At 40.3% G+C, this 22,527-nt stretch overlaps 1 protein-coding gene across 3 annotated transcripts in view; it reads right to left on the reverse strand.

Moving 5' to 3' along the window:
• Positions 1–3,502: 3,502 nt before the first annotated feature.
• Positions 3,503–22,527, reverse strand: part of WNT7B (Wnt family member 7B) — a 148,048-nt gene continuing 129,023 nt past the window's right edge. For 2 of the 3 annotated variants that reach the window (XM_089524898.1, XM_089524897.1), the window contains exons 3-4: positions 11,215–11,486; positions 3,503–6,613 (exon numbers count right to left, since the gene is read on the reverse strand). In XM_089524898.1, the coding sequence (XP_089381024.1) occupies positions 6,134–6,613; positions 11,215–11,486 (752 nt within the window). In that variant the 3' untranslated portion in view covers positions 3,503–6,133. The remainder of the gene's footprint in view (positions 6,614–11,214; positions 11,487–22,527) is intronic. The other variant, XM_089524900.1, reaches the window with a different exon arrangement.

The following is a 22,527-nucleotide window of genomic DNA, read 5'->3' on the forward strand; positions in this document are numbered from 1 at the left end:
CAGATATTTTTCCAATGTTCCCTAAATACGGAAATGTTTAGGAAATATTCTGTGTTTGTACTTGGTAGGTTGTGATAACTGATTTCAATATTTCTTAAGTCATTGATCTCAATATTTGGCAGTGTGTTCTTTTTGTAGTTGCCATGCAATGGAATTCCCTATTTGACACTTGGCAGATCTTACAGGATTTTATATTTTCCAGCTGCAAACACAGAAAATTCACGTTTCACCCCTGAAATTTCACATTCTAGATTTAGAGCGACAAATATAGGGTGTTAATGATAGCCCTCACTCATATCACTGAATTTGCCTGGCTTGCACAGACTGTCAAGAGATGGCCAAACAAACCAACTGAAATGATCAAACACAAATATGGTAACAAATACAGCATGCATTTTGATTGCTTCAATCTTGACAGCAGGACAAAAATTCTGTATTAGATAAACCAAAGGAAACTCTGTGTGTGTGTGTGTGTGTGTGTGTGTGTGTGAGAGAGAGAGAGAGAGAGAGAGAGAGAGAGAGAGAGAGAGAAGGAGTCATCTGTCCCAAGACATCTGGCCTCAGGAGTTTGTTGTACCATTTAAGAAAATGCTCAGGATTATCAAAAGAAGGGACCACAAAACTAGGCTGTACATCAGTTTTCAGTAAGAAAAGACAACTACTCATACAGCTAAAATGTGACAAGATGGAGAGAATTTTGATAGGTGGGAGCAGCCCATTTTGCTATAATCTAGAATAATAAAAGTGCCATTTTCTGTCATAGCTCCAAGATTGTGAAATCAAGACACCTCAGATGCATACTAAGGCAAATCTAGCTGTGTGTGTCACAGGATTATTTTCTTCATGTTTTTTGTAAAACTGATTGATTAAATTTTAGTTAATTGGAATCAGGGTATACTCCACAGTGCCATGATGAGTCATTCTGGAGACACACTTGAAGCATTTGTTTCTAGTCTACAGGACCTCTATATAGCTCAACATGGTAAACTTCTGCAATGACTGCACAAACTTTTCAAATTGGGGGGGGGGGGGGGGAGACTCCTGCTGCCCAATATGGACCAGAGAAGAGTTATGAAGAAAGGGATAGAAAGATTAGAGAAGAAAAAATTGGGGGAGAAAGAACAAAGAGAACACCAGAAGGCAAGATTAAGGGATTTCCAACAAACACAAAGCTGGGATTTATTCTAGTACTCCATAATTCATTAGCGTAGTACTCTGTAACTTACATAGGCATCGATATCATTAATATCCCTTGATAACTGTCAACAAAATATGAATGGATGTCATTGAAAAGCTGTGCAATTCAGGTGATCCTAGGTAAAACCAAAATTCTAGATGTCAGTGTCAAAACTGTGATTCACACATGCAAAAGATGCATTCATTGGTAGATTGACAGGCATGTGTGAACCAGCCCTGTAAAACTATGTATGTATGTATGTATGTATGTATGTATGCACTGATCTAGAAAGGAAAGCAGGAGAGTGATGATAAGCAGCAAATCAGGATTTTCCACCAAGTGTGCATATAAGAGGGAATTACAGCCAAGCCTGGTTCCTTAATAAGAGTATCATTAGCATCTATATATTGGTAAATGTCTGTTCATACCTTATAATATTAGCTATACATTTAAACATGTTATACATGCTTTGGGAAGATAATGGGTAGTTTGGCGCTATTAACCTTATGTAGTTTAACCTTGTGTCAGTTTATAGTAAGAAAAAACAAGGAGGAGGAGTGAAGATAGGAAGAAGGATCATCAACAATCTAAGGTGGGTTACAGACCGCCCATTTGGGGCAGGCTGCACCCGCCCCTTTCCCCAGGGTATCGGGGCCTCAGTGTCTAGAACGGCAGCCGCTGAGGCCCCGATACGCCACTTTTCAGGCTGCGGGGAAGCGGCAAAACACCGCTTCCCCGCAGCCTGAAAAGGGGTGTCCCTGGGGCTTCAAGCCCCAAGGACACCCCGTGGCAGCGGGGAGGAGGAGAAAGGGGCCGCTTGGCCCCTTTCTCCTTTGGTCCACTGGGCACAGCCGTCTGAAGGCTGCACCCAGTGGACCAAACCAGGAAGGAGCTCCAAAACGGAGCTCCTTCCTGCTCCGCGCTAAGGGCGCACTAAGCGCCCTGGCGCGGAGCGAAGACGTCACGTCCGCGCCACCCCATATAGAGACGGCGCGGTCGTGACGTCCTCATGGCAGCGGCCGTGTGGAACGGCCGCCGCCATTTTGTGCATGCGGAGTGCGCACTAGGGTTAGGGTGGTGCCCAAGAAATGCAGACAACATCATACTACTAATGGAAAGCATCACAGACTTGGAACACTCACTAAAGAAAGTCAAAGAAGAAAGTGCAAAGGCAGGCCTGATGTTAAACATAAAGAAAACAAAAATAATGACCATGGGGGACTTACATAAATTCAACCTAGATAATGAGGAGATCAAAATAGTTAAAGGTTTCCTATACCTTGGATCAAACATTCATCAGAACAGAGACTGCAGCCAAGAAATCAGAAGACGATAAGGAATGGGTAGGGCAGCTATGAGAGAACTAGACAAAACCCTTAAGTGTAAAAAAATAGAGCTGAACACTAAAGTTAGAACCATCCAAGCCATTGCATTTCCTGTTACCATGTATGGATGTGAGAGCTGGACAGTGAAGAAAGCATATAAAAAGCAAATCAATTCATTTGAGCTATGGTGCTGGAGAAGAGTGCAGAGGATACCATGGACAGCCAAAAAGACAAATAATTGTGTCCTAGAACATATCAAGGCTGATCTCTCCCTGGAAGCCAAAATGACTAAAATGAGGCTGTTGTACTTTGGCTACATCATGAGAAAGCATGTCTCATTAGAAAAAACAATGATGCCAGGGAAAGTAGGGGGCAGTAGAAAGAGAGGAAAACTGCACACCAGATGGATGGGCTCTGTGGCTCTATTTGAGAGACCATGGGCCTGAGCCTACAGGTCTTGTGCAGAGAGGTTGTGGATGGGGGCTTGGAGACATCTCATTCACAGGGTCGCCATCAGCTGAAGTTGACTTGAAGGCAGCTAACAACATATAATAATTCCAGAAAGTTCTTCAACCATGTATCAGTCTGAAGGAATCACTGGTTGCTACATGGGCTGTGAAAATTGCTATTTTCATTATCTTCTTGGCAGGGCAAGATATGTTAATATCTTGCAATGAAGGGATAAAGGACCTGACGATTGAAATTATAAAACAATTTAAAAATGGCAACAACTCAGATAATCCTGCTACTGCAAAGGTAACCTGTTGAGACCTCCTCAAATTGACCTGTAGCAAATTTAGCTGGGCACGAGTGTCACCAGCTTGTGTAATAGCTGAATGTCTGAATGATCTTTGCTGAAAAAGAAAGTGTTTGGGCTGGTATTTAAGTGCTGGATAGTCTGACATGATCACTGCAGCATCATGTAGCAACTTGCATATGAAAATGGATGAAAATTTTATATTTACCATTGGGACTGGCATTCCTGTGATAAATGTTCCAGCAGTTACTTAGTCATTTTATTTAGTATAAGTGCTCAGGGACATTCAGTAATCAGCTTATACATGTCTGTTCCACAGTCTTTGCCATTTCATTGCTGGAGGAATTTGGCAAAAATAATAATAAAATAAAATAAAATAAAAATCACTGTATCAACATTTCCTAAAGTACCCTCCCAGCTGTGTTGGACTACAAATCCCTTCATCCTCAACTATCATAACCACCAGCCATATTGGTGGGGGCAATAAAGAGTTTTCATCAATACAGAGGGTACAATGCTGCATCCCCAGTAGCCTGACTGATGCTCTGATCTGCACTAAGGACATTGCAGAGCTGGAAACATTACTTCCTGGGCCACAAAATCTCTGAAGTCCTCAGCCAGCATAGCCAGTGGTCATTCTAGTTGGGAGAGTCTGAGCGATTAGACCAAAACAATGTGCAATGTATGAATAACTGATGGTTAAAAAGTCACCACAGGTTGAACATAACACACCCATCAAACACCACTTGTAAACCTTGCATAGCGTCATATCAAACAAACCTCCATTTAGTGCAGACAGTTCACATGTTCATCTATGGTTCATATCCTTACCTTGATAGAAGAGCCAAGGTGGTTCTTAATGAATGGGAACAGGGAGGTTTACAGCATCATCATAATATAATGTGTGTGGTGTGCATAATGGTCCATTTCTGCAAAGGCCCGTACTGAGTGATCTCTCTCTCTCTCTCTCTCTCTTAAAAAATGACAGTTTGTGTGACCTGGACCTCTGAGCATATAAGTATCTGTTTGCAGCACCCATTTCACACAAATTACTTTATGGAGAATGGAAATGTGTAATCTTGTTACTTCACCATGAAAACTGGATCTCCAGCTTAGGTAAGAATCTGATCCAGGCCATAAGGCACTAAATGTTAAGGAGCTGAAGTACCTTTTAAACATTACAGTTAGGCCATGACATTTTCTTTCCCATAGACTCCTCCTTTTATGTAATGCTTAAGGGCATGAAACTATGATGCCAGGGCAAACAGGGTGAGTCATTAATACAAAACTGCATACCTTCTAACATTTCACACATGAAAACCTGGACACATGTGGCCAAGCAACACCAGTGCAGTCTAGATGGCAAATTTCATTAATGAGAAAACAAAATATAGGAAAGGTTACAGCAGTTTGTGTTTGCCTGAGTCTACTGAGAAGTCGAGTCCTCTTCCCTTCTGCTGAATTAAGTGAGTGCAAACTACTTTTGCACTCTGAACTCAGTTTGCACAAAAAGAAGCTGAGGACAAGTGGCAAGAGAAGACATAAACTCAGATAATGAAAAAAGGGATCACAAAGAATTTATGGGGACTATCCTTGCCAAACTGGGACTGTTGGAGAGTATAGACCAATCATTCACAATAGTTTCATGTTTATTGAATGTTTCCTTAGCACAAAATATCACCACCAAGCTGCATGTGTGTCTGCATGTGTGACAAGGTTGTGTCAAGTGCCATACAACTGACCATGGCCTGTTCTATGGTGGAAGTCTTAAAGGCCTACAAACCTATGGAAAAATGGCACCCTGGCCATGGCTGTAACATGTAAATGTTATTCAAGGAATGAAAAATCAGTCAATAAACACATACAAGCTTAGCTCTCACAGCTTGTGCAGAATCAGGATAGGAACAAAACTACTGCTGCTCCAATTGGATTATCAAGAGTTGTGCAAAGACACAATATATTATCATTTTAACCCCAGTTTCCCACAGTCAAGCTGTTCTTGCTTTACTTCAGGGTATACCTGGAGTGTACACTAATCAATTTCATTTTAATAGTGGAGTGCATAAAATCAGTAGCACAGAAAACAGAGAGCAGAACCAAATACAAAAAATAAAAATCAGGAAGTCAAAGTTCCAGTAAATTTACATTTAGTACAGAACAAAGACATAGCTACCCGTTAGTGCTTAGAGAATTTGTTTTGTTGCTATTAAAAACATAAATAAAATATTTTTTCTCAAATGTCCATTCAAAAGATTCCAGTGTCAATGGCCGCTGTGTCTGAATTTTGACATTTGTATACAAACAAATCCATCACTGAGATTCTGTCGGCCCACCCACCCATCCCCATTTTATATCTTTCTCTCACCAGCTGCCTTTTGTACCTGCTTTTTTCTCTTTTTCTTTATCAGAAATAAAGTTTTTCAGCATCACTGCTGGGATTTTAGTACCTCTGTGAACACTTTAATTCCCCTCCTTTTTAAATAGAAAAAAGAGTCTCATTTGCAGATGCTTGTGTGCATTATAAATCTGAAAATAATCTCCTGGAGTCAGTGTCTCTGATATGTATAACTTAATCTAAGAAGAAAAACTCTACAACTCTCAGACTGCAGTTGGAAGGAAAAGAAAAACCAAATTTGACATTGCTGGTGTTGAACAAAGTTGCCCTAATCCATCCCGTTTTTCTCCAATGTAGTAAAAGCAGCTAGCCAGTAAATTACGCATTGTCCTTAGAAGTGTGTGATATTAAGTAACAGGGAAGAGACTGGTCCCCCACCCCCAACACAAGAAAATTAAATGTGCAAAATGATGCTGCAGTTGTTTTGTTCCACTCTAACATGTGTCAGTTGTGTCCATTTAAAGTTGGAACCTCTGCTGTTATTTACAGGTGAACACCTCTGTCCGTTCACTACATGTGTTGCATTTCACAAAGCAGCACCAGTGGAATTTGCAGTTGCACTGCCAAACTTTGGTGTACTGGTGGGTGTTGTAACCCCTTCCACAGCACATCATGTCACACCCATCGGCACTGAGTGAAGTACGGTTGCAGAGCCGTCCCTGTGTCCCCACGCTCCCAGTAGAAGCATCTTCTTCGCAGTAGTTGGGTGACTTATCTATATATACTAAATCTGTTTCCATTGGTTTCTGGTAACTTCTGATCTGCTTAATCTTCAGAAAAGTAGGTTGCCGAAGCCTGCTGGCTCGAACCACTTCAACCTGCACGGCAGCATTGTATTTTTCTTTTAGAATATATCCAATCTCTCTGAATTTAGGAAGTGTAGTCCAACAGGTCTTGGTTGTACAGGAACCAGAAACACCATGGCATTTGCATTCCAGTTTCATTCTCTCTTCAAGCACCTGTGCATATAAGCAGAGAGAAATAAAATAAGGTGAAATAGCCTTTCATTATGTTCATTATGTCGACCTACCCTTCAGAGAACTGCTAATATTTTGTGAAAAGATTTGTGTGACAATATCATTTGTCAACATTGGGGGTATAAATCTAGTCACAGTTAAGTCCGCGCAGATTGTTGTAGTTAACTCTGTTATCCTGGTAAATCAGACATTTGGCTTTCATCTGAATCATACTTTTGATTTGAAAGAGGGCAGCAGCAAAATTTTATTAACATCTTCACCACATGTGCAGTTCACCTCATGTTCTACATTCAAAATTCTGACACCTTGAAATTTGCACACGGTTGTTCAAATTCAATTAGCATATCACTTAAAGCATAATTCTGTGACATCTCTATTGCCCACATTCAGGGACATCACTAGGGGAGTAAAAGTTGCGGCCCTTGCTAGGTGACACCCACTGCTCCCCAAACATCTGCCCTTTGGCAGAAGCAGTCTGTTGCGTTTGCCTGTGTGCCTTCAAAATGTTGAAGAAATGGTATGAGTAGATGAGGCTCAGTGGAAGGAGAAAGGAGAAGTGACAGTTTTTTTTTAAATCAACTATTTTAAATTTTAAAAATTAATTTTAGTTAATTTTATTTTAAAATGTCATTTTTAAAATTTTCTTTTAAAATATCACATCTTATCAAAATTTCACTTTAACTACATGAAACTATATGTACATGTAAATACATTTAGGCTGTGTGTAGGATATTGGAATTTAAAGATATAATTTTAACTTTGCTATGTCACAACTATTACCATTACATTCAGTGATATGTAGGAATTATGTTTCATGAGTAACATTAGTAGAAAAAAACATGACTAAGGACCCTGTATGGTGTGGTATGGATGGAGGTCAATGGTGAGGGTGATACCATGAATTACTGCACCAGGTGACACCAACCCTAGTGACACTACTGGCCACGTCTCAAATATTATGATAGACTACATTCATTCAAATTAAGCAAGATCCATGACACAAGTTGATTCTCTAGTTGACACAGTGCTCCCTTCAGAGGCCAGCCATCTAAGGGGGAAGATATGCAGCTAAATTAGTTAGTGTCAAGGGCCTGCTGGAAGGATTCAGTACAGCCCATAAGCCAAATCTATTTCCAAAACACATATCACAAATCAAATTCACTTAAACTGGAGTCCTTAAGCAAAGCCTGGGCCAGAGGTGTGCGGGAGGAGCATGACACTTCATAGAAATAACATATGCAAGAGAAGAGAGAAGAGAGAAGAGAAGAGAAAAGAGAGAAGAGAAGAGAAAGCTGTCTATCCCAATGTATCCAATTAAATCTCACCGTGAAATAACATAACAATACCTGTATAATACTTAGGAATATAAGAGATTTATTTAAATAAAAGAAGCACAAATGCCCCGAGAGATGTTCAAACAAAGAAATTATAGGGCCCAAACAGACAGGGCAAAATAAAGCTGCTTTGGGTGACTTTGGAGGTATGCTGTTTAAATGATGCATGCATCCTAAGAGGCTGCAAGCCATGCCAGAGCCATGCTCCAGTTCTAAGGACTGGAGCACAGCTTTGGTGCAGCTTCTGGCCCCTTAAGATGCATGTGTCATTTAAACAGCATACCTCCAAAGTGACCCAAAGCAGCTTTATTTTGGCCTGTCTGTTCAGGACCATAGATGTCATTGCGTATTATAGAGATGAATAAACCCTGGTACTGTTGCCCATAACTCAAGGCCATTTGTAGATACATTTCCTCTTACTGCTATAATTAGTTACTTAGTTATTAATTTGCTGTACGGAGTAAAAAGAAAAAGATCCAATAGATCCTTGCCCCAAGTTTGGAATCTACATGTAGATTCTCCCAAAAGGATTGCTGCATGTGGAGTGCCATGTTTTAGGATAATCCACTCATTCTCCCCTCTCAACAGGGACGACTGTCACCACTCAATATACATTTAACTGTGTCGTGTGTGATTAGATGTGATTCCCCTACTTTAACACTGACTCTCCTGGAAGTATGTAAATTTCTCCTTCTCTCCCATGCTTTGTAGTAGCTCTCTTTTTGCTACACAGGCATCGTAAGGCAGCATGCAGAATTAGTATAAAGTAGAAGATACTTCCCAATAACAAATGTTGTAGTGTATGCATTATCTTAGCCCAGAACTACTTAAAATCCATGGACTGGTGCTGGTCCCTGAGCCATTAGCCACAGGTTCCAGACACTTTCCAAGAAAGAAAGATACAGTTGTAGCCAATGGGCACAAGTATGGTACTGGTCCCTGGCATACTGGGAGGAAAAAAAGCCTCCCTCAGTTAGTCTGAGAAGCAATTTCTTAGCCTATGACTGAGTGGGCTGAACTCCTCTCCACAACATTAGCATCAGTGATTTGGATCTCAATTCTGATTTGGATCTTAATTCATATGCATAATTTATTTTAGCTAGCTAATTTGTGATCATTTAAAAGAGCAAGTAGTCTTAATGCATGTCAGGGTAGTATGCAGACCCTGGTGCTTGGTTTACTCTGAGAGGAGATGGGGGGGGGGGGGGAATTAAGTAGCTTGGCCTTTACTACAGCCCTCAGTATCAAAAACCAGCCTTAGCCCCAACATGGATTTGTCATTTAACAGTAGGCTATGTTGCCAGGCTGCTGTGTGCTCTCAGCATAGCCCTCCAAACCAGCAATAATGCTACAACAAGGAAGTATACAATAGGGCTGCTGTATATCATCTTCTCAGCATAACGGCAAAAGCTGTGGCTAACATTACACAATTGTAATAGTCTCTCATCTTAATTTAATACAAGATTTTTCTAAATTCTAACTTGACTCTTCTCAAGATGCTAATTTGTGAAGATTTATATCACATTCATACTATTTTTTAGAACTGTGACCCAATTAATGATTTTTGTTAATTCATCTTCTGGCTTTTAATCAATTGATTCCACTTAAATAACATGTTTGCCTATTTTGTTAAGGATTAGAGCTCAACTTAGGTGGAGGAGCTGGCCAGAGTCCGGATCTTTATCAGCTCTTGTGGAACACCATTGTGGAACCTGGTGCTGTGCAACCGTTGTAGCAAAAGGAAACACTATGCTGCTCAGAGCACTTGTGATGGCAGCAGAGAAAACAAACTCTCCTCAGGCAGCTCACACAGTAGCACAGAGTAGGGCTCCTGAGTCCCTCTGCTCAAGGTCTCTGGTGTCTTACAATAATACCTTCCCCAAGATACAGCACATGTCTTTTGGGATACTTGAGGGAATTGTAACATACAGTTTAATAAGCAACTGTTGGATCATCAGAAGGAAATTACATTTTAAACATTTTTATTTCTTAAAATATAGTCCTGGCAACAAATAACCATCAGTTATTGATTAAAAGATAATTTATTAATGTAATGATCAGGCCATTTAAAATTTGCAGCCTTCCTGATTAGGCCAAAGTCTTTGATAACCTGAGATGAGAACTCAAATCATAAATTAAAATTAGGCATTTGTTCTGAGCCAATCTTTTACATCTAATTTTTAATACATTATAAACCAAGAGCAATTCCCTAAGGCAAACCTCTCACTATTTAACTTGCTCTCTCAGATATATATTATTTCTCTATATGGATTGTCTCTGGCTTTCATGGTGTTCTTTATAATTAAAAGGATACGAAACACAATGGCATAAAATCACTTCTTTAAGGAAACGTTTTACTTTTTTAAAAAATGCATACTGCCAACACTATTTTAAGGAAATTTCTCCAGCAATTTAGACAGCTAATTCTTACAAATGTGTTGTCAGTTTCAAATCAGGTATACAGTATCATGTAGATGTAGATTTAGGGCACACTGAGAATATTATCTAGAAAATAAATACATGTGTTAGTTCTACGTGTATTAGCTTTGTCTTGCTCACTCTGCTTTGTATTTTTCTTGGCAGAAAAGTTCATTTTCAGATCAGATGCAAGATGTGACAAAATCCAAGCAACTTAGGGCTGCCAGTACAGAAGATAACAGACCACTTTTAAACTGTTGAGCCTTTAGACCATAAGCCCAATGTGTGGGTACCCCCCCCCCCGCCCCTTTACATTACTCTACAAAGTACTGTGTACATTAGTGGCCCTAGACCTTTTTGTTTGCCGTCAGACAGATGAAGCGTCAGTAGGTTCCTTCCTAGTCCCATTCCCAGGCTTAGTTTTCATGGAGAAAGTTAACCTGGGTCTGGACTATACTACCTCACTTGACTGGATGCTCCTCCAGACACATTGTGGCTTGTGGTTTGACCAGTGGAAGGAGAACCTCCCATTTTAGTGTGAGATGTTTATATTGCTTGGACCAAAGGCTGCCTGCTCCCGTTGATATGTTTCTTTCAATACAGGATTTTAAGATATGGGTTGGAAAAGTAGGCTAGAGCACTTCTTTCTGACATACTAATTTTTGATCCAAAAGGTTTCATTTTCATATGGAGAAGTATTCAGTCATGTGTGCTCTGAAATGGTACAGGCCAAGAAGGTTTGCAAGCTCAGTCAGAACTAGACTTCAGTTAATGGAAGTGCAAAAGTGCCCCTCCCTCTATGTTAGACCATGCCCTCCTATTCTAAAATACCTTTCTTCCAGCCTCATTGTTGTGTAAGTTCATCAGCCTCCGAGCACTCTTTCTGATTTCTCTTGCATCAACAAACCTCCTGGAGAATTCAATGCCGTATCTGATATCAGCGGAGCAGCCTCCCCACTTCCACCCTTCCTCTTGGTTGTAATAACCTTGTTTCTCTCTGTCGCAGCCACAGTTGCTGAGGTTTCCCTGGCTGCAGGCAGCGGTGACGGCATGTGCAACCCCAGCGGCAGTGATGGCGTAGGTGAAAGCAGCTTCTCTGCTTCCTGCAAGGGGGAAATTAAAAATCAGGTGGAAGGATAGCACAGGAAACCAAGCTTCTTTGAAATTATGACACAATAGTACAGTCTGAGAATACATGTAGCATCTAAATACTCAATAGCCAACATATTCAGTCTTCCAGAAACTGATATTTTACTGATCTGTTAAGTTAAACTGGTATTTTACTAGTCGGGCCAGAAGTGCCCCGTGAGGTGTTCTATAGAAGGGAAAAAAGCTTTCAGTGTTTAGCACGAGCTAGTAAGTGGGATTCCCAATGCTAGTTTCAGGGGATATTTTGGTGCACCATGGGGTCTGCTAGTATAGACCATGAAGGCACAAACTTGCTGAACAGCTAATACAGTCGGACCTCCATATCTGTGGGGAATCCATTCCAGGCCCCTCTCTCGTGGATAATAAAATCTGCGTATACTCAGGACTTCTTTTTCTTAATGGCAGTGCAAGGCGTACACACATCACTATTAAAAAAACCTGGGGGCTTGCCGTTCATGGATGGTTAAATTCATAGATGGCCAGTCTGCTACTATGGAGTACAGACTGTACTGCCCAATACAGGTCATTGACACTGTAGCCCATGCTTGTACCCTGCAGTGCTAAACACTCCACATTTATGGAGCTGTCCAGTGCTAAACTGGATTGTCCATGCCTCATCACTTCATGACACCCTTTGCTGAGAACATCAGGTCCTTTGTCCCCTATAGTCACCAGTGGTTGAAATTATTTTAGCTATTGTGAGCTACCACATGTGTGAGTTGCCATGGTGGGAGCCCTCCTACATTGCTTTTAATTAATTAATTCTATTTATGTGTTGCCTTTCTGTCAATATGGGAGTCAAGGCAATTCACACAGCTAAAACAAGATCGGCTAAAAACCTAATACACACACACACATGTGCACAATTAAAATCATCACATTAAAACCATTTTTAAAATATATATAAAAACACTCAAAAACATAACAAAGTGCACAAAAACAAAGCTTTCTGAAATCAGTTGCTCACTGAAAGCCTGTTTGAACAAAAAGACCTTTGCCTGCTAGCAAAAGAAGAGCAGAGAGGGGACCGGCCCAGCCTCCTATGGAAGGGAATTTCACAGGGTAGGAGCAACCACCAAGAAGGCTTTATCGCCAGATGTGCCTGCAACGGTGGTAGGACCAATGCCCTCTCCTGAGGATCTTAAAGCTCTGTCAGGTTTGTATAAGGGGATATGGTCTTTTAGATAGATTGGTAAAAGCACTTTGAATTGCGGCTAGAAATAAACCAGTAACTAGTGAAAATGGTAGCAGGCAAAATTGCAGATTTTGGGAGAGGAAACTGTATGTACAGTCTTAGACCTGAAAGAGGAAACAGACACATGGAATATCTATTTACACAAACAATACATAACTACTGTATATACTCATGTATAAATCTAAAAATTTTAGTCAAAAAATTGACCCCAAAAACCTGAGTTAACTTATCCATAGGTCAAGGTAAGAACTGTACTTTAACTCCTATTTAAAAATGGAACCATCCCTTGGTGAAAAGCAAGAATATAATCTGTCCTGAAAGCTCTAACCCCAATTTACTCTCTCATCCATCCAGACTTTAGTGTGAGTACAAACAGTTATGCCTGCTGAAATTTTGTAAATCCTTTGGCATCATTTCCCTTTGTTTCAACCTTCAGATTCTTTGTTACAGGCCCTTAAATTTTACCCTCGATTTATCCATGGCCATATTTGGAGATCTGGGAGGCTCAGCATGGGGGATGCTTAAGAGCACATAGCCAAGATAGATCAATCAAGATCAGAATCTGCATAATCCCTTCACTAATAGGCAAAGTGCCTAAGCGACTGATTGACTGCTTAAAAACAAAACAAAACAGAAAAACAGGTTTGAAAGACGCAAATGGGAATGGGGAACAAAAATAGCCTGCGCCAAAATGCATTGAAGCAACTGATGTCACTGTGACGTCTAATCGCCTAAGCACTTGATTGACAGCTGCTTAAAAAAAAAGTGGTTCCGGAAGGGCAATGGAAATAGGGAGAAAATTACTCCGGTTTAAAATACAGTGGGGTAAAATCCAATGGGAACAAAAACATGGGTCAAAATAAATCGAGTCATTTTGCAGCCTTTCCTAATAGGAATGAAGGACCAGATTCCATTCGAACTTGGGAAAAAAATTCAAGCCAGAATCGCAACAATATACATCGCTTTTTGTGCTCATTAGGAATGGAGCCCTAGACTAATAGCTGTGGCTAATTGTAATGTGGTGGTGAGAAAGAGGGAAATCATTTGGTGGACTGGGAGTGGTCAACATTCCCCTTTCCGACAAATTGTTCACCACAATCATTTCCCCAGGTCAGATTATTTCTGATAAGAATGTGTAAAGTAGGAAGGCAAAAACAGGGAGGAAACTCAAAGGGGATGGATGGTGTGGGAGGTCATGAGCATGGGAAGAATAAGCCACCCTAGTTCTGCTTGATGACTTCTGTGTCAAATTCCTGTTACATCATGTGCATAAGATGATACCGGTAAGTCAAACCACCCAAAAAATGTCATGTTAGGTATTTAGAGCTGTGCTATTTTTCTGTGAAAAGAAAGGGACAGAAATGCCATATTAACAAAATCTACACTCACTAGCTTGTGTCTGATGACTCACACCTTCTCCGGTTATAAATGAGTTACTCAGGTCTGATTGATTTTGACACTCAATTTTAGGGTCATTATTTCAAAACATTGGTTAAAACAAGTGTTTTGGTATTAGTGAAAAATGTAAACAAATTTCAGAGACCATCCACACGGGAAAATTTAACTTCCTATATCTGAATTTAGCATGTAACCTTTTGTGGCTGGGGCTGACAATTTAATTAAAGAAGCTAATTTGAAAATTCATTACCCTAAAATGCAGGAAAAAGTATTAAGACCATTATCAAAATTTCTTTTTTAATCTTATTTCCTACTTACATAACAGAATCAAAACAGCCACCCAAAATAAAGTGTACAAATACATTTCAGTGACAGAGATAAGAATTGTTCCACAAATTGATCAAATTAATCATGAAAGTTTTGGCTCATTATACCGACAGTTATACAAGCTCAAGCTTGCAGCCATCCATATCGGCCAACATTTCTCAAATGTGCCTATTCATTTATAACTACTGTTTTCAGCAAAACATTCATATTTCTGTGGTTTGAAAGGGTATAAGCATTTTCACAAAATCCCTTCTGTCTTTCCTTTTTCATACATTTTCCAAGCTACTGATTGTCCTGGATTAATGCTTTCTTCATATAATTTTGTTTTCCCGTGAAAGAGCTTTTTCATGGCAGATTGCCAGTTCAAGCCAATCAAGGTGATAGTGAAGTGTCCCAAGACCACATAGTCAATCATATTTGATTATGCTGTGATATCAGTAATTCCAAGTAAACCCAAACTACCATAGATTGGTGTTGATGTGAATACATTTCCAAAATGTGCAGACATTTCCTTGGAATGGTTTTACATCTTTTTGATGAGTTCCTAAAAAGAATCATCAGAATGGAAGCATATTTCAAGGAATGCAAAGCTGTTTATGAAACTTGGATCTTTCCAGTTCAGTTCAGCAATACTTGTAATTCCAACTATAACTGATAGCAGAGATCATTGCCTGGTCCTTCATTACACATTATTAAGGTTCCACCTCCCCTTTTCAATCTTATATATGCTTTATTCAATGATCTGTAATAGTCTTATTTGTGAAACAGGTTTCAGTCCAAAATATTCAGGTATTATTATTATTATTATTATTATTATTATTTCTTACCTGCCTCTTCCCAACATCTTAATTCACAATTTAAAATTATCTGGATAAGCTTGCCGGAAGACACTGGTCTTGAATGCTGTTTTAAATTCCGACTGCAGTTTGTTCCACAGTGTAGGGGTGGCTGAAGAGAAAGTCTTCTGGCTGACAGTGGCCAATCTAGTCCTGGCTGACGGGAGTAAATGTCTGCCAAAGGACAGGGTGGATTATATGGGAGGAGGCGATCCTGTAGGTAACATGGACCCAAACCATGTAAGGTTTTAATGGTAATAACCAACATTTTGTACTTTGTCCAGAAACTAACTGGCAGCCAGTGCAGTGATTTTAAGATTGGTGTACAGTGCTACCTCGGGTTACGAAATTAATTCGTTCCGTGGCGCCGTTCGTAACCCGATACATTTCGCAACCTGAAAAGGCTTTCCGTTAGCGCTGGAAAGCCGCTAGCCGCGCTTCGCATTTAAATTTCGCGCCGAAATGAATTTCATAACCCGAAAATTCTTTCGTTACCCGGAACAGTTTTTTCCAATCTAACTTTTTTGTACCCCGGAAATTTCGTAACGCGATCAATTCGTATCCCGGGGTACCACTGTAATATGTTCACTTCTTAATGACCCAGTAATCAATCTGTCTGCAGTGTTTTGAACTAACAGAAGTTTCTGAACTTGGTACAGAGGTAGTCCAATGTACAGCACACCGCAATAGTCTAGCCTTGAGGTTACCAGTGTATGCACTACCATCTTTTAGTCCTCCAGCTCTAGCTATTCTGTTTCTCCATATTCTGTTCTAAAAGAAGCATCTTGTCCTAAGTACAGATTTCTCATTAGGACCATTAACTGTAGTGGCACTCTCATGTTTTTAAGCGCCATCCACAGCTTTTCATGTTCTATGGAGTCCAACGGTTCTCAACCTGTCAGTCATGACCCCTTTGGGAGGGTCGAACAACCCTTCTACAGGGGTCACCTAAGACCATTGGAAAACACATATTTCTGATGATCTTAGGAACTGAGACACCACAATTTTATGGCTGGGGGTCATCTCAACACGAGGAACTGTATTAAAGGGTTGTGGCATTGGGAAGATTAAGAACCACTGATGTAGTCAAAGCCTTTGCTATAGGCTACAAAGCACATACTGATTCTTTTCTGGAATTCCTTTGTGCACTCCATTAGCCATTGTATGTTTGCAGTGTGGTCCCTAGTGCCTCTTCCTTTCCTGAACCCTGCTTGCTCCTCTGGGTTTTCCCTCTCCATGTATGGTTGGAATCTATATTGCAGAATGTTGAGTATAATTTTCCTTGCATGGGAATTTAATGCTATGGTTCTATAGGTACTATAGTTTTTTGTGTCTCCTTTTTTTTTAAAGGAGGATGTATATCGATCATTTCCAGTCTGCTGGCCACAATAAATATGTCTTCCATATATATTGACATATACAGTCCGTCCTCACCTTACACGGGGGATCCGTTCCGGATCCCGCCGCGTAAGGCGAATTCCGCCTATGCTCAAGCCCCATTGGAAACAATGGGGGCCGTGCATGGTGGCGCGGCGGCACGGCAGTGCACGGGGCGCAACGGGCGTGCACGCCCATTCAATTGAATGGGACACGCTGCCCCTTCCGCCCCGCGGCTTGAGCGCGTATGCTCAAGGCTGCGTATGGCGCGGGCGCGCTGTATTAGTTAACACTAGAGCTGATTCGGTTTGTGTGGATTGTAGCAGTTCAACTAGAATATCATCTGTTCCTGATTATTTTTACCAATATCTCTTATTGCAGCTTCCACCTCTCTTTTTAGAATTTAAGGTTCGTTGCTGTATGGTACTTCATTCCATGTGTCATACGTTTTTTCATCTCTTTTATCCCTTCTGTATATTGCATCCAACTTTTTGTTATTTCTTCTTGATCTTCTAGTATGTTTCTTTTCTTGTCATACAGCATCCTGGCCATACGACTGCTTTTATCCAAATGACTACCCAGAAGAAAGCTTCATTAATTTCAGTGAAATATGTATATAGCAACGGTGGACAGATGTCTGGCTTGTGTCAAGATACTGTGTATTAGCACCTACAGATCCACCAATTGGAGATAAGGGGAAAAACATAGCTGAAAGGGTGGGTCAACATACAAAAATGGTGACTCATGGGCAGAACTAACTTACTGCACTCATCGAGCCTAAACCCACACCCATGAGCTTTCATATACAAGTATACATTAGGGATTCTAACACAAAGCACTTGAGATTGTACATGATGGAAACATGGTTAAAGGCAACCAACATTGAATCATAGAGTTGGAAGAGACCACAAGGGCCATCCAGTCCAACCCCCTGCCATGCAGGAACTCTCAATCAAAGCATCCCCGATAGATGGTCATCCAGCCTCTATTTAAATACCTCTAAGGAAGGAGACTTCACCACTCTCCAAGGAAGTGTGTTCTACTGCTGGACAGCCCTTACTGTCAGGAAGTTCCTCTAATGTTGAGGTGGAATCTCTTTTCCTGGAGCTTACATCCATTGTTCCAGGTCCTGTTCTCTGGAGCAGCAGAAAACAAGCTTGCTCCCTCCTGAATATGACATCTCTTCAAATATTTAAACAGGGCTATCATATCACCTCTTAATCGTCTCTTCTCCAGGCTAAACATACCCAGTTCCCTAAGTCATTCCTCATAGGACATGGTTTCCAGACCCTTCACCATTTTAGTCGCCATGCCTTTGGACACGCTCGTTTCTCAACATCTTTTTTGAATTGTGGTGCCCAGAACTGAACATAGTATTCCAGGTGAGGCCTGATCAAAGCAGAACACAGTGGTACTATAACTTCCCTTGATCTTGACACTACATTTCTATTGATGCAGCCTAAAATCGCTTTGGCTTTTTAGCTGTCACATTGCACTGTTGACGCATGTTCAACTTATGGTCTACTTGGACTCCTAGATCTCTTTCACACATAGTCTCCTTAAGCGAGGTATTCCCCATCCTATATCTATGCATTTCGTTTTTCCATCCCAAGTGCAGTACCTTACATTTTTCCATGTTGAAATTCATTTTGTTAGCTTTGGCCCAGCTTTCTAATCTATTGAGGTCATTTTGAATTTTGATCCTGTCTTCTAGGATATTAGCTACTGCTCCTAATTTGGTGTCATCCACAAATTTGATAAGCATGCTTCCTATTTTTTCATCCAAGTCATTGATAAAGATGTTGAATAGCACTGGGCCCAGGATAGAGCCCTGTGGCACTCCATTGGACACTTCATTCCAGTATGAAGAGGAGCCATTGCTGACTACCCTTTGGGTTTGGCCAGTCAGCCAATTACAAATTCATGAAACAGTTGCCTTGTCTAGCCCCCATTTTTACATGCTTGTTTGCAAGAATGCCATGGGGAAACTTGTCAAAGGCCTTACTGAAATCAAGATATGCTATAACCACAGCATTCCCTTCACCTACCAAGCTGGTAATTTTATCAAAAACGGAGATCAGATTAGTCTGGCATGACTTGTTTTCTCAGAAACCTATGTTGACTTTTTGTGATAATGGCATTGCCTTCTAAATGTTCACAGACTCTCTGCTTAATGATCTGCTCTAGAATATTTCCTGGTATTGATGTCAGACTAACTGGATGATAATTGTTGGGATCCTCTTTTTTCCCTTTTTTGAAGATGGGGACAACGTTTGCCCTCCTCCAGTCTGCTGGGACTTCTCCTGTTCTTCAGGAGTTCTTAAAGATTATTGCCAATGGCTCCGATATTACATTTGTCAGTTCTTTTAATACTCTTGGAGTTAGTTCATCTGGTCCTGGAGACTTATATTCATTTAGATTAACCAGGTATTCCTGTACTATCTCTTTACTTATTCTGTGCTGAAATTCCCCTCTGCTCCATTATCCTCAGGTTGAGCACCGTTTTCCTTTTTTGAGAAGACTGAGGCAAAGAAGGTGTTCAGTAGTTCTGTCTTTTCTCTGTCCCATTAACATTTTGCCGTCTTCACCATGCAGTGCCCCTACCCTTTCCTTCTTCCTTTTGCTGCGGTCATATCAAAAAAGCCCTTTTTATTGTTCTCTCTAGCAAGCCTAAGTTCATTCTGCGCTTTAGCTTTTCTGACTTTACCTCGCTATTTGTTTTAATTCCTCCTTGGTGATTTCACCTTTTTCCATTTCTTATACATGTTCTGTTTAAAACTTAGCTTGGTTCTTTAGTTATCCATCCCGGTTCTTGAGTTACCTCCCATTTTTCCTCCTCATTGGAACAGTTTGAAATTGTGCCTTCAGTAGCTTCCTTTTGAGAAACTCCCATCTGTCCTGAACTTCCTTCTCTTTAATATTCCTGGCCATGGAATCAGCCCCAGCATTTTCCTAAGTTTATTGAAATCAGCTTTCTTAAAGTATAGAGTGCATGTCTGACTATGCATGGCATCTCTTTCCCACTGTATAACAAATTCCAGGAGAACATGGTCACTTCCACCTAAGGATCCCACCACTTGCACCCCATTAACCAGGTCATCCCTATTGCTTAGGATCAGATTTAAAACAGCGGATCCTCTTGTTGCCTCTTCCACCTTTTGGACAATGAAATTGTCTCTGAGGCAAGTGAAGAATTTGCTAGACCTTAAAGTTTTGGCTGAGTTTGACTTCCAGCAAATATCAGGATAGTTGAAGTTCTTTCTGAGTGTGTGGTCATCAGTTCTAGAAAGGCATGATCCAATTCCTCCATCTGACTTAGGGGTCTATAGTAGACTTGCACAATAACATCTCTGTTGTTTCCCTTCTCTTTAATTTTCATCCAGATGTTATCCACCTGGTATCTAGGATTAAAGTCCTGGATCTCTTCACTAATGTAAACATCCCTAACATAATGCTATTCCTTCTCCTTTCCTGTTTGGCCTATTTCTCTTTAAAAGGTTAAACATATTTTACAGGTGACAGTCACAGAACCTGAGAAAAAATAGTTACAAGTTCAGCCACAGAAAAGACTCTGCAGTAGTAAGGAACCGTCATGAGTAGATGAAGCCAGGTTGCACACATGATCTGACTAGAACAAAATGCCACAACTGTATTAACATATTAATGCTGGTCTAGCATGAAGCCCTGATGGTTGAATAACCCACCTTTTTAAAAGTCTTGTATTTTTAACTGTGATTTTTAAACTATTGGGACTCAGAAACTCCTGGACATCATCTGTAAAGCATCCAAAAATGTACCACAAAATTCTGATCTATCTTCTGCCTCTCTGGTGTACAGGAGAATGGTTTTTAAAGTACATTCATTCATGCAGGCATTCAAAAATATATCCTGCACCCCCATTAGTATATCCTGCCATTTGTAAGCTCATGATAATTACCAAAAGTGAAGTTTTATGAAGGAGTTATACTAAATCAGTAACAAATAGGAAATCGCGATGTGGTTACTAAAAAATTATGATGGCCGCCAGGATAGCCACTGGGACCAGTTCATCTGCTAGGGGTAATTAGTTTTTCCATTCTGCACCTTGGATTTTGGAAATGTTAATTTTGATCTCTAGCAATTGAATCTATGAAGGTTGCTTTAAAAATGGGGGAGGTGGAGGCTGATAGTTTGCTTTTGGCTTTGGTATGAAACCTATGTTTCATTGTGTCAGTACTATGTGGAATTTTGCCACTAATCCCTGAAAAACAAACAAAAACGTGTTGTTGCAGAAAATCCTGTTGAGTAATAGGTCAGAGAAATCCTACCTAACTCTCCTGCTAAGAGCTTCTGTTTGAACAGTAGTTAATATTACAGTGCCTGCAGTAAAGTAATGCAGTTGATCGATGGACAAGAGAAAACAAACAATGGCTGCTGCTGGTGGTGGGGTAGCAACATGATTACAGCTTTCCTGAATTGTCAAAGTAAAAATAAATTGGAAACAGAAGAGATGAGGGAGAGAATATATTCATCCATATTCTTGTGTCAGCATGTCGTGGCGCACGAATGCACTAGACAAAAAGCATGGCTTATTCAGAGAAGGACAGAGCAGAAACAGAATTTGACCATTACACTCATCTCAGGGGGTACAATCTGTTGTGGAGCTCTCCTGTGCATGGATTCATAATGCCATTTTCTCTTAAATCTCAAGAAACTAAGGCCCCTGTCTCCACCTGCATATGGTGAATATATGGATTTCCCCCCTTTGAAAAGTGGCCCCTGGCCCCACCACACTTGCCACCCCTGGTCAACATACAGCTCTTGTTGGTTCTTGTATAATAAAAATTTCTAATTAATTTTTTTTGAAAGACTTTCCAAATGCTTGAATTAAGAGAGAATTCTCACCTGCACATGGTCAAACAACAAAGACATACGGCTGTACACATTTCTTGCATTTTCGTTGTGTTTATGTTGCTTTAAGTTGTACTGGATTTGTACTTGTGTGTGTTTGTGTGTGCATGCGTGGTTTTCTTAACAACTTTGTAAATGTCATGCAATGTTTTTTGGTTAAGAAACATATGGTTTACTAACTAGGATGTATACTGCGGAAGAGAGGAGAAAAGAAAGGATGTAACACATGTAACTGTGAATTTTAATTCTATGTTTAGCATTTCCCACTCAATGTAAAGAACCAGAGTAGATGACCAAACCTATCATCTCTAATTGTAGGGAAGGGATTTCAACAACATGGTAACCACAAGGAAATGGTTGAGACTTTTATAAAGCAAATATGGCCTAAAAGTATCCTTCAATATTTTTAATGTATCTACTAATTATTTTTATTGCTTCTTTTTCAGTTTAATTTGCATAGGTTTTACATCCACTAGGGTGTGCTTCATCAATAGCACTGAAGAGATTCAGAAGATACCAGATTTAATTCAGGGTCCCTCCAAAGCAGACTGAATCCAGATCTAACATTAGTTAGACATTTGTATTCAGAGAGGCCCAGGAACCCAATGTATCAAAAAATGATACCCTTCTCCCCACGTTTTCTACACAAGGAAAACACTAGGGTAAGAAGAGTGAGGGGGGGGGGGAAGGGGGAATGTAGTTTTGGGGCTGATGGCTCTAATCCAAATCCAGTGTTCTGGGGGCTGTGTGAGTGTGTATGAGTACACACATGCACACAGACACACAATTTGGTGAGTGACAGCTTTTCATAAAGAATTAGTATTCAGTTTTGACAAACAGTAAAATAGTATAGCCAATTCTTGGTTTCCAGTGACAATCAAATGGAAAGCATGAAGATCTAGATTTCCAAGTCAAAGATCAGATCTAGACGTGAGCAGAATTGGGTGTACAGATGATGCCATTCAGAAAGAT

The sequence above is a fragment of the Sceloporus occidentalis genome, unplaced genomic scaffold (genome assembly GCF_023333645.1).
Source record: "Sceloporus occidentalis isolate IW3139 unplaced genomic scaffold, rSceOcc1.0.p SCAF_5, whole genome shotgun sequence".
NCBI lineage: Eukaryota > Metazoa > Chordata > Lepidosauria > Squamata > Phrynosomatidae > Sceloporus > Sceloporus occidentalis.